The 19,100-nt window shown below is 39.1% G+C and overlaps 1 protein-coding gene across 9 annotated transcripts in view; it reads left to right on the top strand.

Annotated features, from left to right (window-relative positions):
* The window catches only part of FGGY (FGGY carbohydrate kinase domain containing), a 137,369-nt gene that overhangs the window by 99,420 nt on the left and 18,849 nt on the right, over positions 1-19,100 (top strand). For 5 of the 9 annotated variants that reach the window (XM_068690944.1, XM_068690946.1, XM_068690947.1 and 2 more), the window contains exons 11-15: positions 21-168; positions 1,814-1,888; positions 5,485-5,605; positions 8,911-9,005; positions 13,104-13,207. In XM_068690944.1, the coding sequence (XP_068547045.1) occupies positions 21-168; positions 1,814-1,888; positions 5,485-5,605; positions 8,911-9,005; positions 13,104-13,207 (543 nt within the window). Of the gene's footprint in view, positions 1-20; positions 169-1,813; positions 1,889-5,484; positions 5,606-8,910; positions 9,006-13,103; positions 13,208-18,721; positions 18,865-19,100 lie in introns of those variants that run through there. The other 4 variants (XR_011099016.1, XM_068690941.1, XM_068690948.1 and 1 more) reach the window with 2 other exon arrangements.

The raw sequence follows: 19,100 nt of genomic DNA, 5'->3' as shown, positions 1-19,100 counted from the left end.
CCAACTTGTTTTTCTTCTAGAGCTCAAAGTATATATACATACTTGAACAGTCACCTGGATCTGATTAAGAAATCCTTGCCTGTGGGTTTCCTCACTGTTGATTTACATGTTTGGCCAGATTTCCATGGTAACAGATCTCCCTTAACAGATCTGACACTAAAGGGCATGGTAAGAAACAGCCTGTCTTTGCAAAGAGGTCAATACAGGGTAAAAAAAAAAAAAAAATCTGGAAGAAGCTTTTTTTTCAATTTTGAACATACTCCTCCTCAGCTATTTAAACTATCCCATAGGATTTGGGTTTCTTGCTGTATTTTGAAGTGTGCTTATGTTTCAGTAGAAAACCAGAGATCATTATAGTTCAGATATCACTACAGCCACATTTATTTTCTAAGAATGAGTGTGTCTCCCAGTATTTTTCCCAGGAATCATACTTCAGAACACTGACTAGCAGTGCTCACACTTGTTACCTCCCCTCCCTACCTGATTTTGCATCTCTGCTGTGATGAATTTTAGCACAAATTTGGGTATACCTACCTGGGAAATGAATGAAACGTTCTCTTGAGAGATTGCTTAATTAAAGAAGATAAATGTTCTGTAAAGGTATTTTATCAGAGTTGCTGGGTGGCAAATTTCAACAGAAACTGAAAAGCTCCTCTGCTTTTTGTTAAAAATGGGCATAGATGGTAAAAAATATGCAGGCACGGTGCTTCATACGTCTTTGCTCAAAGCTAAACCCAATCTTCTGTGGTTTTAAAAATGCTACTTTTGGAACGCAAGAGGCTTGAAATGTTGTGTTCTGCATGAGGAAATTTTCAGAGCACTGCAGTCTGGAACCAGAGAGATCCTTTGCTGGGGAGCTTTTCAGCTGCAATTTAAACATTTGGATGTTTCTTTTCACTGAACGTCAGAGTGGTAGATAGGCTAGGTAACAGGCCAGGATGTTACTGTGCAGGGTCGTAACAGAAAGCTGTCGTAAGGGCATAATTGGATGGTATCAAAATGCCTAGTGATTAATGCAAAAACATACGTCAAAATGTCATCTTGTCCTTGAAGTGAGTATCTCAAGCTACTTTCCAGCATCAAAATTTGCTGTATTTGAGGCTGAGCTATGAAAGGGTAGTTGTAAGCACTGCCACATATTTTAAACTGCAAACAGGGGAAACATTAAAAAATACAGATAGCTTACGTATTTGTGTGGTCCTATTATACCTGCATTGTTTTATGGAAGAGCCATAGCCTTCAGCAGAATTAGAATTTCCCTTGGTACGATGGCGCTACGCAAATATTGGTAATAGCAGTGCATTTTCTCTGCCACATTTATCGCTGCACTCAGGTCTTGCCTATGCTGATTTTAATCCAGAGTAACTACAGTGCAATATTGATTTATGTCAGAGTAAAGGAGGTTAAGATATGGTCTTTAATTATTAATTGTCTTTCAGCGTTAGGGTGCTTGGAAAGGAGAGGGAGAAGTGCTTTTAAAAACTTATTTTTATGTAATAGCATTTTCATATTATTACATTAAATACATTCACAAGCAATGTCTGAGTCATAACATAAAACTGTCAGAGTTAATCTATCTCTAATCCCACACAATATGCTGTTTGTTCTTTATTTCTTTGCAAGGGCAAGAACAATTTATGTGGTTCTTCCCCAGATCAGGAATAACATGTTTAACATAATATTATGTGTATAACTTACAAAAATAGGGCTTAGAATTAGCACTTAAACTTGTTACAACAAGAAACCATAGAAAATAAAGAGTTTTACCTTGGCTGGATTTGTAATTTTATTTATTTTTTTGATCTTTGCACAGGTTGTTGGACTAACATTGTCTCGGGGTCTGGATGAACTTGCCCTTATCTACTTGGCCACGATTCAAGCCATTGCTGTAAGCCATTTTAAGTGCATAAAAGAATAAATGAATTGTCTCATGTTCTGTGGCGGACCGATCATTCCCTTCTGCTAAACAGATTTCTAATAATAGCTGAATTCACTTAATGGACTTCTTAAAGGAGCAAGATACTGTTTACCCACATTGGTGAGGGCTCCCTGCTGTATGAGACAGAGTGTGGAGAGTGTGTTCCCCTAAAAAGTTTTTGTATGACAATTCAGAGCCTTTGTGTCTGATGCCGATGTGAGGAAAGAGGCTGATAATTTAAGGGGCAGTGTTGACATTATGGGCGTGGAACTTGCTTTCCCCTAAGATGCCTGACTTTCAAATTGTTCCTAAATCTGTGGATTTGCCTGTGTTGCCTGGTCAATGAGCCAGAACTGCACCGCAGCAAGTTGGAGTGGGTCAGTGGTTCAGCTGGTAGCTCTCCTGACTGAATGGACCAGATCTCATTCCTCCCTTGTTGCAAGGCAAGCAGTTGCCTCGTACATGGCATTTCCAGGCTGTGGCTGTGTTTCTGTAAAAGCAGATGAGAGACAATCATTACAAGAACATAGATGTTTGCTAACATGCAGAGATGGGTAATTTTATTGAAATACTTTTATTTCTGCCATAGTTTTCTCAGATGAGAGACTTTCTGGAACCCACAGTTTCCAGTTCACGAGAAATTCTATTTTGAAATGAAAACCTGGGTCAAAGAAGTTGTTTTGAAACACTGGTGCAGGGGATTTGCAATGAGGCGTGCTATCCCTAGGCATTCGGGGACTGCAGCTGACATTCCTTTGACATCCTTTTTGTGATTTTTTTTTTTTAAAAAAAAAAAAGGCTTGTTGAACTTGAGGTGTTTTTGCAAAACATTAACAGTTTGATGAATTGGGGAGTTTTCCTGACAAAACTCTGTTCGCTTGGAAAACTTCCAAACTCTTCTACTGGTTAAACAACAACTTTGCTAGGCTGGGTCAGCCATCTGGGATGGAGGGTGGGCGGCTGCTGTAAATTTACTGTGAATTGTACATCTTGTGTGTTAACCCTCCATCTTCAGCAAATAACGTGAGTCTAGGATTGATTGTTGTCAGTTTTGATCCTTTTAAATCTAGCTTGGTTTACCTGATGCTTCGGTATAATCCCCCAATTTTAATAAGAATGTGTAGGAGAGTTTAAACAATGCCAGCCACTGATACTGCCTTGAAAGAAACCGAAAACAAAACTTCCCAGTATCGAACAGGTGCTCAGGTATTGTACTGTGCTAATGAGGTGGAAACCTTCTCTGCTGGAAATCCTGGGAAAGTCACCTATTATCTCATTGTGCAATACAACTCACATTTTATTGTAAAACACGAACACTGTGTTTGACTCAAAATTCAGCATCTGTAGATCATTTTGATACTTAATTGCATTGATCATGAGATTTAATATAAAAAGGTCATACTCTGCTTTTCATTGCAAGTTCACAGAAATTGATTTTTCTGTGAACACTACCGAAACGGTAACTAGAAAGTAGACAGAAGTAGACTTGGTTTTCATTTGATACATTTACTAACTGCTGATGTGATACCTGAGAAATTTAATTTTACTCCCAATTTTGGCTTTGTTTTGCTGAAGGAAACAGTTCTTGCTCAGGACAGCCCCAGTCCCATACCGTTAGCTGTCTTCAATGGGTGCAAGATAGGCTTTAAACCCAAGCAAAAATCTTGTAAAAAGTGTAGGCCTGCCCACAGAATGTTAATCTTTAGTTTTCTTTTCAGCAGGAGACGCTTTTTTCTTTTTTATATAAAATTTGCATTTGAAGCCCCTCAATTTGCATTTTTTCCAATCCAGGATTAAATTAGTTCCCCCCACGGTGAAATAAGTCTGGCTTTAATTTAAATTGCTCTGTGAATACAATTTTCCAGGCAGGTAAACACAAAATAATTTTCACAGCATTTCTCAGGGTCTTTGGCATGTGTATGTTGTGAGAGAAGTTGTTCATAAATTTGAATTTCAGAAGTAGTGGAAGAGAATATCCTTGCAGCTATTCATCCCAAAACGCGATGCAACAGTTAGACCAACGAGAACATGATCAGAGATATAATTGTGGCCGTCAAGCCAGTTCGGAGGAGACAGACTCTTTCTTGAGTAGTTTATTTTTCCATAATTAAAATTGCGGCTGTGTGATTTGGAAATTAGCCCTCTGTGTCAATAGGGAAGTGATGGATTTAGTCAGCTGGTGTTGCGGCTGCTGAAGTTCCTCATAACCACTCGCCTTAAAAACCAAAATATATTTGAAGACCTGTCCTGCGTTGTGCCAGTCATTCACAGTAAATGTCTCAAGTCTGATGAAACTCTGCTAGTTTCAATTTTCAGTAGCTTTTATTTAAGAGGAATTTATTGCAGGCTGCAGACCTCTTAGTGAACTCGCATCACAGCATAAGGAAAACCTGGTTATAAAGAAAACTTTATGCTATAACGGTTTGTGAAAACTTAACCAGGAGGAGACTTCATACCAACAGTCAGTTTGGGTAAAATTTTGGCTTGAATTTGGCGTTTTGTCAAGTTTCTACTTCAAAATCAACTTCCAGGGTATTATAAAAAGCTGAGAACTTGGGGAGACAAACAGTTTGTAAGAGAAACTGAAAATGTTCTTGTAAGAGGAAAAAGGGAGAGGGGTTGACTTCGGTGAATAGTGGGAGGCAAGCAAAGCAAGCCTGAAAAGCAAAGGTATTTTTTAAATGGCAAAGTGTTTGCTTTCATTGTTTACCGAGCACAACACTGAAATCTTCTAATTTGAGTTTCTCAGAATGGAGAATTCTAAATGAGAAGTTTAAAAATATGCTCACATTTTAGACATGTTTCAATTAATCCAGACGTGAAATGGAACATTTTGTTTTGCTAAGGGCAAAGGCCAAGAGAAATAGTTAAGCCAATAGAAAATTCTTCAGGTTTTCCTTTTTGCTGAAAAGACAGAAAATACAGGTTTTTCGTTTGCCCTCATTTTTTTCTTCTGTTTTGCCATTTGGCTCCAGAATTGAAATCTCTGTGTTGAGAGTGATTTTCAGATGCTTTTTTACAAAGTAAATAGGAATTTTGGTGAGAATGTTCTTTGCCATGTAGGGTTTAGTTCTGGGTCTGGAAATGTTTTCTATACTCTGCTGCTTATGGTCACCACCAGCTGCTTATCAGTGCCGTCAGTTTTTCCTGGTGCCCGTTTCTATCTCTTCTCATACTCGCTGCCTTCGCCCTTGTAGGTACTTCCCTGTAAGCCCCTTCTCCCTGTGCCACTGTAGACTGGCTGTTCCCTTCTTCAGCCATCCCAAGGATGTAGTGTGATATGTAGTGCTTGTGTACTTCCCAATTCTTGGTGCCATCTGTTTGATTTTTTTTGTTCTCAATTACGATTCTGTTTACTGGATAAAGCTAAGTCTAGTCCATGCCCCTACAGATCTCTTCCCAGCCTCAGGTTACTCCTAGGTGACAGTTAGCATCTGCACATTTCAGTCCTACACATTGTCCTGAACATTGGTTTTTAAGATCTGTTCCTGTGGTTGTTCTCCTGTGCTCATTTGTTGTGTTCTTTTTTTTTATTATTATTATTATTTTTTTTTCCCTTTTTGAAGTTAGGAACAAGACATATTTTGGAAACTATGCAGGCTGCAGGGCATCATCTCAACACCCTATTTCTGTGTGGTGGGCTGAGCAAGAACCCTCTCTTTGTGCAGATGCACGCTGACATTACTGGTAAGTTAGAGGAAGTGTGGGGAAAGGAGTGTAAACTATTTTATTATTTTAGGTGGCTAAGTACTTTGTCTTTGGAAAAATAAATACTTTCTTTATATAGAACTGTATTTTGCTGGTTGGCCAAAAATATTGTAATGAAATGTTACTTCCTGCACAACTGGACTTCCTGAAATTTAATGATACTTGAATAACACAGAGATGTGGTGCAAACAAAACTCCATAATTCATATTGTTAGAAATCAGCTTTCTGGAGAGTCCTCCAGCATGATGTCCAATTTGTGGATCTTAGCCTTAAAGACTTTTTAAGAAAGTGTGATAGAATTAAAAAGAAAAAAAACAACAACAACTGTTTGGAATTTTTAAAACTAACAGGTATAAATTACATGTCCAGGATGTTTTTCACTATCAGATTTTTATAAATGTATTCTAACCATTCTATAGAAGTTATTCATTTCAGACAGATTATAGGAACTTAATTAGATGAGGATACTGTACAGTACACTTGGAGAGGGTGTTTTATGTGAGGAGTGTTTCATTTCTACTAAAACCTCTATCAGATTCATCCTATTTGAATTCTGTGGAGCTTCATGTTCATGCTTATGCTGGACGTTATCCATTATGTAGAACTGTCCCTTTCCAAATTGTCCATGTCTTTATCAACAGTATAGTTTAGGGGACAGTTTTTGGGTCCTTGCTCCTGCATGGTGTTCCATGTGATTTTGTAGAACTGATGGATGACGGGTCCTGGGTATGGTTCATTCCAAGAGGAGGTCTCAGGCTTGCCCCGTACTTCTCATCTCCCCTTAGCCTCTGTGTACTGGACATCTTAGCACACCTGTGAGTCAGCTGAATATACTTTAAAGAATGTGGAACAAATAACAAAATTTAGTTTGAAGGGCTTCAGAGGAACTTTGAGTGATGTGTGCTTTGGGTATATTTCAAATTAAGACCAGTTGAGCTGTCATGGTTAACGTTGTAATGCTCAGATTTGGGGCAGTTGGTTTGTGATCTGACTTGCTCTAACACCAAACCATACTTCATAACATTGCTGCAGGAGGGAAGATGAAAATAGGCTTTATGTACTTAGCTAGGATGAAAACAGAAATGGAGAAGCAAAAAGTGTAATGCCTATTGACCTTAACATTCACTAAGTGCTTTGTAGTCAGAGTGACACTCAGAAAAACAATGTTATCAGGTGCATACCTTTCCCTACATGGCTGGAGTGTTTTAGGTGAATTTCAGCATGTGAAGTTTGGGATGCTGGTTCCTGATGCGTAAAATAAAAGATCAGTGAAAAGGTATTCTGATTAAAATGTAATCAGGAGTTCTTTGACTGTAACTAATGGCCAAGTACAATCCAGTACAAAAAGGCCTTTTTGCAGTCTGGAATTCTCCCCCATTTGTAAAATCTGTGACTGACAAGAGATGTCAGAGTTCATCTAACTGAAATGCTCTTGGTTGTGTTGAACTCATTAGAGCCTATCAGATAAAATAACTAACATTCCAGGATCAATCCCCCATTCTTCCACGAAAAGAAAAAAATCTGAATATATTATTGTTAGCTGCAAATGCCCATGACTCAGCCATGCAGACATCCAATAGATAATTTTGTAGGGCACTTAAAAAGTATCTTGATCTTTTTGTTTGTCTGGTAAGAGTTCTGCATTCATTCTGGTGATGCAGGAAATGTGCAGTAAATTTTAGAGCATGCTGAAAATTGCTTTCTGCTTCAATGCCTGGCAAACAGCCATGGAGCTGTAAGCTTCAGCTTTAGGTTGTCTGCATCTGTTCCAAGTTGACCCAAGTCCTGAGCTGTTGTCCATCTTAACAGGAGGAATGCTCAAGTGTCTGATCCTCCACGCACGTTTTTAAGGTGGATGCCTTTGGTTTAATCCAGAGAAATTGAAGAGAGGCTGTAATTCCATTAGTTCACTGTTAGTAGGCATTCCAGCGATCAAACACACACTTGCTGTACCCATTTTCTTTACCCATTTCTCTGCCTGTGCTACCTATGGGAAGATATTATATAAAAAGGACCATGGCACCTTTATGTTACTGAAAAATGATTGTTAGCAGCTTTAACTGGTGGAACAATGCGAAGTTAGCATCATGTAACTCAATGCCTGGCATGGAAGCTGAATTTACTCTGCATTCATAGTTGTTTCTTACATTAATTTGACTTCCCATTTTCAGAAGCATGTATTTGCCTTTTTCCTCTGTAGGAGTTACTCAGAGCTCTCTTTGGATCCTCCTTCCAGTTTCAGCTCCTTGTAGCCTTACAGCTGTCTCTTAGGAGCAGCATTTTTGGGGGCATAATATCACTGAGGCTATTCACAGAAGGAAGCCCTCCTCCCACCACTGTGTTTGCATCATCACGCACTGAATGAAATTATGTCAGTAATGGAAATTCAGACATATACCAAATACTGTAGGAATATGAAACTCTTCGACTTAGTGAGGACGGGCATCTGAAGTGTAGCTAGAAAAGTATTTAGACATTTTGCTATTTAGGATTTTAAGGGAGAAATAAGAAAGCAGGCAGATTTTTATTAGTTTATTATTCTTTTTCCTGCTCTTTTTACACTGGTAAGACAGATCTCAGAAAACTCTGTGTGAACTGAAGGAAAGTATGTTCTTGATGGTTCCCATGGGTGATGAAACAATTTTTTTTAATTCTACTTCAAAATATACAGCAAGTTTGGTGTTTTTGTTGTTTCCAGGATTTTAATCTTGTTTTCAAATATCTTGTACAATTTGGAAGATGAGATTTCTCATATGATTTCATACATAGCTTGTGAAAGGTTACTACTCATATTTTTATGTCTTCCAGCAAAAACAGACTGGCTTTGTTGGCTATATATTTAAAAACAAACACAAACATTTATTTTTTTTTGTTCATTGCAAAAGAAACAAAAAGGATACCTCCCTGTTTTCCCCTCAAGGTCAGCTTTTAATTTGCAGGTGGGTTTGGTGGGTGTGGGTAACAGGTTTATACCAGGTGCCTTAAGGTAAATAACCACTGTGAAAGATCTGGGGTTTGGTCTTTGTGTGCTTTATGTTCTGCATTAATATTTTGCTGGAATTGTTTTATTTAAATTCTGCATTTTTGTTGGAGCCCGGAACCACACAGCAAGATATTTACATTAACCTATGGTGGATTTTAACTATGAATGGAAGCGTGAGCGTGCTTTTGAGTCCTTTTTCGTTCCTTTTTTATTTGTATTTTTTACTTTAATTATTTATTGTGCTGCTAGTGCTGTACTGCTTTATTCTTTCTAACAGAGACATGTTTTCTTCTTGTATAGGCAAGCCTGTTGTCCTGTCCAAAGAAGTGGAGTCTGTTTTGGTGGGTGCTGCTATTCTTGGAGCTTGTGCTTCTGGGGATTTTGCATCTATACAGGTATGTAGTACCTGATTTCTTTTCATTTTTATTGTATTTTACGCTTTGACATTTGGCACCATGTACAGACCTTAATTCAAGTGGAAAAGTTTGTACCTTTTGCACAGCCGGACAAGAGCCAGCATCACTTTCTCACAAGCCTTTTTTTTAAACTCTGCTAGAGGTGTAGAAGATCTAATAGTCTTTTGACTGTGGCTACATGCAAGTATAAGCTGCTCTCTCTGAAGTTAGACTGTGTAATTTTACAGACAGAAAAGGGAATTTGGCAAGGCTCTGCTCCTGCAGGAAGGCCCCACTTTCATCTCAGTTATATTTGTCCTACTTACCTTCCTTCACATTGAGGAATCTTAAACATAAGAAACATAGCATATATACAGTAAAGAAAAAAGAAAAAAAAAAAAGAAAAAAAAAGGCACACCTACACTTGTTATCTAGCTCAGAGTGAATGCAGAGTTAATAATGAGGATGGAGCTTCATGTTTATTCATGTTATTTCAGTCCTTTAACAGTTGTAAAAGTGGCAGTAGGCTTTCATGCTCAGTGGATCAGCCAAAGCATGACTTAGCTGCTATTATATTAAACAAATAATAATAAACAGAAATCAGAAGAAGGGTCTGTATGCTCAAAATTATATTTCTTTTCCCACCTGTCAACTCCACTAGCATAAGACATTTCCTCTCCTAGCACAAGGAACAGCTTGCTTTCCTAAGAATTCTTCCATTAAGATGAATCCTATTTGAACAAATACATTGTGCAATGTGTATACCTACTTCAGAAACCCAGTGCTTGTAATGAGAACTTGATTGTCTTGATATGAGTAATTTCAGTAGCAGCTTTTGGTGATAGGACTTCATATTTAATTCCTACTCTTCTGTTAATCTTCTCCCTTCCAATACACCAATATTTCATTCCTAGTTTAAGACAACTTGCACTGTTATTCAATCAGTGAGCATCTCAAATCTGTTTTTATTAATTCTGTCTTCATATCCATGTGAAAAATCTATAGCTGCAAAATTTTGTGTAATTTGTTTTTATATAATTTTGGTATATTCCTTTCCTTTAGCTTTTATCCCTGCACTTACATACCAGAATATGTCAGCAGCTTATTCAAGAATGTCAGAAGATAGGCATATTTTATACATAGATGCATATGTCAGCATAGCACACTCCTTCAGAAATCTTTTGCAGTCAGACTACATCATGTCAGAGACTTCTTAATTTAAAAAGTGTTTGCTCTTTTACAGTATGTTGGGAGGTTCCTGCCTCTTGGCTCACGGGAATACCAGTATATAAAGCAAAAGAACAAATATAAATTTAATCCGAGTGCCTTTGCACTGCATAATAAGTGTGATTTCCCAAACACAGCTTTTTTTTTTTTTTTTTTAATCAACTACATGTTATGAAGAAACAAGAAACTTTATAAATGTCTTTTTGGGGAGGATGGTGTAAATGTTCTTCTAACATTGCCGTTCAGTAGCTTTCTCTTAAGTTTATTTTTCTAACATATTTTGCAAAAAAAAATCTTTCTTAGAGGTGCTGCTGCAAACATTCAGCAGCATTGTAGTCTCTGCAAATAATAGAAGTTATTATATGTCCTTTGATGTTTTGTACTTAGTTATTGAGCTTTTCAGAGCTTTGTTTGCTCAGTCTAACAGTAGAGAAGAAAAGTGTGTTTTTTACAATAAGCCATTTCCTTATTTCTATGTTTGTTTGAAGGGGAATTTTTACTGTGTTTGTCCCAGTGATTTTGGTCACATTTCTCAGAATGATTTTTGGATATTTCCGCTCCATGTCAAAATCAAAACACATAAAAACTATCTGGTTTTCCTGGTTTGGCTGTTCTCCATTTTGTGAAATTCAGGCATCTTTAGGAAAACTTGGAAATACCACCCAAAACCAAGATCCCTCACAATCAGTTCTGGTAATCTTCATCCAGATTTAACCTGTATCTGTGTCCACATATGTGGACTTGGTGGTTGCTGTTTTACTCTCATACTCCTGTATCCTGATCCTTAGTCCTGTGCCATTCCATCACTGGAATTTGGAAATGGGAAAGGATCTGCTTCAGAGAAATGTTAGGGGATCATTGCTCCAAGGAGAGGGAGCTCATTTACCAACCCATCGCTGTATGATGAACCCAGCCAGCAGTGTATGTACAACAATGGGATGCCCACCCTTCACTTTCCTGGGCAATTGGTCATAGTAGCTGGAACACCAATGAGCTTTTCCTCTATACTTTGCTGTCCCTAAATAAGTTTCTTCTCACAAAGAAACATGCACCAATACACGTCCTGACTCCATCCCTTTTCTCATCCCAGCAGTGGCTATTTGCAGGATGCGGTATTTTCTTCTCATTCTTATTTCTCTTATTTTGTTATTCTTATTTTGAGTGATTTGCAGAGTAAAGATTTTCATGCTTTTTGTTCACCACATCTATAGCAGGAACAACATCCTCAGTATGCCGAGCCTTTGCAAAAAGATACTGGAAATGAAGGTTAATGCAAGATTTGTAACCATGCAGGTTGACTTGCTGGATGTGTGTAGTTTTAAAAGCTCAAGCCCCTTGGATCTGCAATTTCATCTTTAGGTAATTCCATCAAGGAGAGATTTATAACCTCCATCTCTCATGCCTGGTCACCATATGTTGTTCCTTCAAAGAATGTTGACTTCCTTGTTTTCCTCTTCATTTACTCTCTCTGCATTTTTCTCCTCTGTGGTAAAAGGGAATTAAAACAATTGGTATCCAAAAAAGAGAAACAAAACAAAACAAAAACACAGTGTGGTGAGAGTTATTTCCCATTTCAGCTTTTAGTTATTTAGTCTCCAGAATCTCCGGAAAAGGGAGAAAATCTTCTGAATTTCTTCTTGCAATTTAGTTTATCTTTTCACTTGCCCCTGCTACAGCCTTTTCCTTTTAGTGGTTTTGTTATGTCTTGGTCGTTGTTCCTGTGAACTGCCGCGCAGCTTGCCTGGGTCGGTGCTGACACAGAGGACAGCGCTGTGCAATATCGCACGACAGAAAGATTTTGGAAATATATGCCGTACTTCGGGGCTTCGGATTTTTGAAATATGTGCCGCATTAAATGAAATAACCGTAACATTGCTGGCTTAGATGGGCCAATTTATTGGTCCTAGCCATTCCTTTCATGCAGAGCAGCAGGATCCTGGTTTTCTGTGTGATTGTTTCTGTAGTAAAAATATAGTTTCCGGTTTAGCGAGCCAGCAATTCCTTCTCAGTAAAAATATTCAATAAATAAATGTCAAAGTTTCCAGTATATCCTCATTACTCTGCTTCACTTGTATGTAATTGAAAATGGGAAGAAGGTGCTGTTTGATTTGGCAATCATCCAGCTCTTTTTTTTTTTCTTTTCTTTTTTTGATAACCTACGTTTTGGGACAAAGCTGTACGCCAGGGAACGGGATTATTGCCTTATAAAATCCAGCAGCCCACTGACTGTTCCTTAATTGCACATTAAAGCAATTAATAAAATTACCTGTATGAAACCAAATTACCAGATTTATTTTGGACTTGGTATCTTAACGTGGGTCATTCTTCTGGCCAAGGTGGAAGAGAAGAAACTTGGTATGATTTGCCACAAGACGCTTTACTGGTAACTTTCTGCAGGCATTCTTGGTGTAAAGCATCGAGCTAGAAGTCAGGGTTGGAGCAGGACTGGTTTTCTTTCCTACTAATGCTCCTTCCATAGGACCTCGTCTTGCACTGACGCTGTTCCAAACATCAGGAATGTTTGGAGAGTGCTTAGCAAAGCAATGATACCAGCAAAAAAAAAAATAATGTGACAAAAATGAGGTAGGCGTGGTGGCGATGTTCTGTTAGATGGAGCCGCTTAAATGTTCAGCAGCGGGTGGTGCTGGAGCATGTACACGTGTCAGCACCCTGGTGTGTGGTGTGCAGCTCTGTGAGTATTTAGTGCTGTGTGTAGTGTCCCGTATCTGTGATGTGCATCCAGCCCTTTCCCCTTGTACCCCATCAGGTTGTGTATATGCTCTTGTGCATGTCGCCTCGTCTTATTGATTAGGGCCACGTTGTCCTCTACGGTAGGTACTGCTATTCTAACAATATGTTGCTTCTCTTTAGCAAGACCACTGGTGTCTGTTCCTATGTAAGAGAGATGCTGCCCTCCATTTGAGCAGAACTGCTGCTCTGAGAGAAGCTGGCACCTCTTCGGCAATACCTTCTTGGTGAGAATTGCTGACCAGAGCTCTCGCTTGTGAGAACACCCATAAGTAGTGCAGGGACCTGCTCGAGTTTTCTGCTGACAGAAAAGGCGAGATGGGGCCCTTTTCATTTCTGGATCAGGCTGTCTGGTGTAATTTTGTGTAGCTCCACTTATTTCCGTGGACGTGCTTCAGCTGATGACCTGATCCTCTATTCCTCTTCCAAAGCATTACCTGTCAGGTCATGGACTGAAATTAATACAAGTGTTCTACGTGATTTCCATATTTTCAAAAGCAAGAACCAAGTGAAAGATCAGGGAGGGGATAGTTTTTTCCTTAGAAATGGAAATAACTTGGGAAATCAAAAGAGGAAATAAAATGACTTCTCCCTGTTGAGTTAGGGAATATTGCCTTCCCTCATCTCATTAAAAATTTAAAGTGCTCTTGTTTTTGAGCAGGGTGAATTAGTAATTAAGTGCTATAATCAACTTGTGTAAACATAATATTGAAGGAGAGTAGCAAATTAATCATTTTGTTGGCTTGTCTTACCCAATTAATGCACCTTTTACTAAAGGCCTTTCTGTCCTGTTGGGATGCTTTTTTACTTCTATTCCCTTAGAGTATTTTGGAAATGCAAAGGAAGGAGGTGGTTGTTTTTAGGCACCACAGTGTGTGCAGGGAGTGTGTTAAGGTGCTGTGGGCTTTCCTTCCTTTTCTTCAAAAGTTCCTCATTTGTACAAGTATAGGTAGAGGCCATCCTTGGGCAAGGCTTGGAGACAGCTTTTGCTTTTCTTTGTAGTGTATTGGCTGGGTATGGCCTCTTTATTTAATTAATTCTTTCACTTTCCTTCCTGGATAAGTATATCATCAATCTATATTGAAAGGACATGTGCTCCATAAAAAAATTACCCTAAATTTCAGTGTATAACTCATATACGTATTGTTGGAGACAATATTCTGGTGGTGAAAACAGCTGAGTTTTCACAGTCCATTCATTTCGTGTGTTCTCACTTCTGACTGTCAGCAAAGTTATCAAGCAATGTCAGGGACAGTTTGTGATGTGGACTGTGCTGCTTGCTGAGAACCAAGCTGTCTTCTGCACGAACAGCTGAGATGTCCGATGACTGGGGGCTATATTTTCATCCAGGGCTGGACTCAAAGCAGTGACTCAGCAGTAGCAATGTATCCCTTTACCTCTTTCCGTGGTGTTTTGACACTGAAATACATCTTTCCCTAATTGACAGGTTGTTTTTTGTTTTGGTTTGTTTTTTGTTTTGCTTGCATAAATAAGTTAGATTCGATACATCATGTATGAAACCACCAAGATACTGGCAATGCCTCTGGCTTTTGTATAGAGTCAGCTGCCTTCTTACCAGAAATCTTTAGAGAAATATAGATGAGAGAGAAAAAATTAAAAGGCGGTGATTTGATGGCCACTGTCCAGTTCCTTGTGGCCTAGTGTTTATGGTACAAAGAGTGCCTTTTTAGTTAGCGTATTTTGGCCTTACTGTCAGAAGTCTTAGCACTTAGGGTAAAAAATGGATGAATCAGGACTCCTTTTTTGCCCTAAGGATGATCCTTTTGCATTAAAGCTGAGAAATGTAAATGCTTCTGTGTCTCTGCCAAGCACACAATGAGCTTTCAACCAGTTTGAGAATATTTAGTGTATTTTTTTTCACTTTTCAAAAGCCACAATAAATATATGAAAACATTTTTACTTTCTTTCAGCTGAATTCAGTGGGCAGTGTTCACATATGTTTGGAAATCCTCTCGTGGTGGGAGTTAGGTCACACGTACAAGCACCACCACTTAGAGAGTCAAACAGCTGAGATGTGGCTGTAGCTGATAGCAGGATGCTTTCACAAAAGTGCTAAGAAAAGTACCCTCTGTCTTGTTGCTGTTTACTGACATGTGATACTGGTTGACATCTGTTGCCCTTCTCATTTGAGGACTGTTTGCTTTACTGACTTTAACATTTCCACATTGCTATGCTGTTGAAGTGCAGATACACAAATCTCCTTGGAGTCCCCAAGGTCCTTTTATGAGAAGCAGAGCTGCCATCATTTGATATCATCCTGCTGGCTGCTTTTTATATTGGAGTTGAGAGAAATAATTCTGTTGCTGTTAAATGTTCTTGGTGGAGTGCTATGTCTATTGCTATATGTTGTCATACATTTGATGTATTATCAGATTAGGACATGCTGTTATGGTAGTGTTTGGTTCATTGTCACGTTAGATGATTTGTAGTCGTTTATATATCACTTGAAATTATTACAGGTAAAAACTTGTCTAAGAAAATGTCAAAGTTTGTAGTAGCGGGTCATATAGCTACTAAAATGACAGATGATAGTAGTCCATAATCATAATGCAATATTCTCTGTTAATGTAAATCAGCGTTGCTCCAGGACTGCAGGGGGCTGACACCAGTTTACTCCAGTGCCCTGATCCAATCAAGCACTTAGGTACATCATTTAACTTTCAAGTAGGCCAGAAGTTCAGCTGAAGACAAGCAGGACTGCCCATCTGCTGAAGTACTTCACTGGATCGGAGCCCAAGCAGGAATCTGACACACGGTTCACTTGCAGATGACACATCTTGAAATGATAAAGGCTATTATGGCTCTCGCAATTGGCTCATATTATTACCCATTCAGAAACGAGCTGTGGATGCTATAGGTAATAGTATACAAAGGCTGTGCCTTTTGTTCAGTGCTGGCCTTTCTGTGCAAACTTAGCATGCTCCAATTTAAATGTCATCCAGTGCACAAATGTTCAGATTTGGAATTTCTCAGTAACTTTAGTGACAAGGAAAGGCAGCTGCAGTGAGTCTGTGTGATACATGGGCTACAACAGAGCTGTACCCATTTACATTAGCTGAGTATCTGGCACAGAAGTACTGAAGTTGGAGGCAACAATCACAGAAATCTAATACTTAAAGATACGGCCATATTATTTTTCTAAAAGTGGGTAATGAAATACCACGCTAATGAAATGACACGGAGCGTAGCCTTCCATGTGGGCATCAGTGAAAGTCATTGTGTTGGGATATCAGGGTGGCTTATCTGTTATTAATTCTGTCTGAGAACAGTGATAAAGATTTTATTACTTATTCTTAAATTTATGAGGGTGGACTGAAAGGGCAGCAAAGATCTCAACAGTGCTTGAACGACCCAAGAAATCTGTTTAATTTTCTGTATTTGTGTTGAAGATGCATACAGGTTTGCACGTTAGTGTAGTTCCACTGACTTCACCCGACTTTTACATCTTGCTTGTGCACGCCCGCTGACCATGTTAGAAGCAGCCATATGCATGTAAATAAAATCTGTTCTGTGGGCTCAGCACTTAGATTGTCATGCCTTTTAGCTTTTAATAAACTCACATCAGCTGATGTTGGCAAAGAATAGGAGGCAGTGTTTTGTTAAGCTGCAGCAATTGAGACTCTTACTAGACCAGGAGTATTCTTCTCATCTGTCGGTAAACCCAAGGCCTGGCAAACAGGAGAAAATAGGCTTACTAGAATAGTTCAGATTCTGCTGTTGCACATTTATGGAACAAGCCCCGATATGACCACAGCTGTGGAGTTTATGTACAATTAGCTGATTTTTTTTTTTTTTTTCAGGCAGACGAAGACTGAACAACTTGTAGAACAAATTGTGTTTTTAATATCTCTACCTTACCGTTATTCTAGCTTGCTGGCCTTGTCTTGAGGAAAACCATAAATATGAGGAAGCCATAAATGTGTCTTTATAGTAGACAGATGCTTTCTGTAAAACGTACAGTGATCCATCTCCTTTCTATTTTAAGGCCAGGTTTTACCCACATGCTCAAAAACATGGCTGAAGTCATTTGGACCTTGGACTCCCCTTCTGTCCAGGCCATGTAGGCAGGGAAGAGCGTGATAGCAATATTTTATGGGAGGTTTGAGTACAAAGGAGGATACCATGCATCCTTTGTAACTGTCAGTGGCCAGCAAGGTCCTTTTCAGAGTGTCTTGCTTAAATAATGTTTGAGATGTCAAACGAGTTAAAGTCTCCATGCCCTCACCTCTTCAATAGCTGAGCAGAACAACCTTCAAGTTATGCACTAGAGAATTGGAAACTCAATCTGGCTACATTGTGAGATTAATTTTCCATCTGGGATTTGCACTCTTGCTATGTCAGCGCAGGGGATCAGACTGTTCTGCAGCAAAGCACGAGCGTGTAGAGTCACTGCACTGGCTGTCTGAAGAGCTCGTGGTCTTTTTGTGGTAAAGTTTTGAAGAATGTCATGATCACTTACTTATGGGATTTGATGCCAGTAGTTTGTATCACCTGGGCATACTTTTGCCATCCTATATCTGAAGGTTTTTTACCATATAAGTACTACCTCATCCTTTCTACTAAAGATGCCTAGAGGGTTTTGTTTCTCAAAATTTGCCCTATTTTGCCCTAATGTAGCTTAATAAGACTCTTACCATCTGAACATTTCCAATGCATTTCATTTCACTGTGGTTTATGTTAAGTAGTATTTCTTTATTCTCTTTTATATAATCATGGATTGGAAGTGTTAGAGATCCCATAAGCCCTATTAGTTTTATTAGCAAGAAAAGCCAGTTGCTTTATTAGCATACTGGCTTTCCACATCTTCAGCACTGGAATCCAGTTCTTTCTTTGTCTTGCTAAGTCATAGGTTCTTGCTTCCTTGATTTCTTAGATATAGACATAGATCACTCCCAACCCTTGCTTGCTTTTGTGTTCTGAAGCAAATTTTCACACCCACAGTGCTTAACTATTTTTAATGCACAAGTTAATACTAGAAATTGGACAGTGACCCGTAGAGACAACCCATATAAAACTGCTGTATGGTTCTGATTTGTTTTTATTGGGACAAGTGTCCACGTAGCGATTAGCAGACCATAATTGTCACTCTTGAAGGAAATATAAGCAGAAAGGCTAACCACTAACTGGGCATGGAAAAGCATAACTTGCAGATTTTTGCACAAAGATATTCCTCCAGGTTAGGGTTGAAAAGCACTGGGGGACCATGAATAAGGAGGAGCACAGTGCCCATATCTTGCTGTGCCTTATGGGAGCGGACAAGCAGCAAAAATGAGTTGCATTGTTATCTTTTACAAGAACAGTTCTCAGCTAAGAATAATTTATAGGGATTGCACTTCATGCGTAATGCTCCTAAGGGTTGCATTCCCCTGAACATTACTAACCTTCAGTACATAATGGCTTTGACCCACGAGGGACCTCTTTGTGTGAGCACCACCTATAAGTTGCTGTTTTTCACTCAGCTTCCAGATAGTCCTTTACCAGGCAGAGATTTTGGGAAGGAGAGTGGGTGTAGAAGGGCCGAGGGGAGCACCTTGCTTTGCCAAGGAATAAAGTGATGTGGCAGTGCAGGCTGAGGAACGGTTACATCTCACCTGCACAGCTGCGTTGCTTCTTCTGGAGTTCTGGAAGCACAACTGTCCCTAGGGGACCTTCCAAGGCAAAACGTTCTGGGAAAGAAAAATGACTTCTAATCAGTTTTTGTTTTTTTTTTTCCTCCAAAGAATCTCTCCAGGGCAAGAATGTGTATGGAGGGCCATACTGTCACCCAGCCCAACCTCTCCCTCCCAAAAGTGGGGGCTGAAGAATGCTAATGTGTTGCATTTGGAAGGTCCTTCGTTGCCCAGCCCTGTAGCTCACAACTGTGTTAAACTCCTTGGATGTATTCAGCAAAGTATTTCTGAGTCTAGCAGCCTTGTGTCAGACTTTTGCTTTCAAAACGTCTGGTAAGAATTTTTGCAAAATTTTCCCAGATTGGCTTCTCCCTGTCTGTTGTCATAAAATAGCTGAGGTATTTAATCCTGTATCTTTAGACTGGACTGGGGGAAACTGTGTTTGAGTGTCCTACAGCTGATAAATTGGATGTGTTAGCCTCAAGGATGG

Source organism: Anas acuta, chromosome 8 (genome assembly GCF_963932015.1).
Source record: "Anas acuta chromosome 8, bAnaAcu1.1, whole genome shotgun sequence".
NCBI lineage: Eukaryota > Metazoa > Chordata > Aves > Anseriformes > Anatidae > Anas > Anas acuta.
The sequence above is the reverse complement of the archived record's forward strand: the minus strand, read 5'-3'. Positions and strand labels throughout refer to the sequence as shown.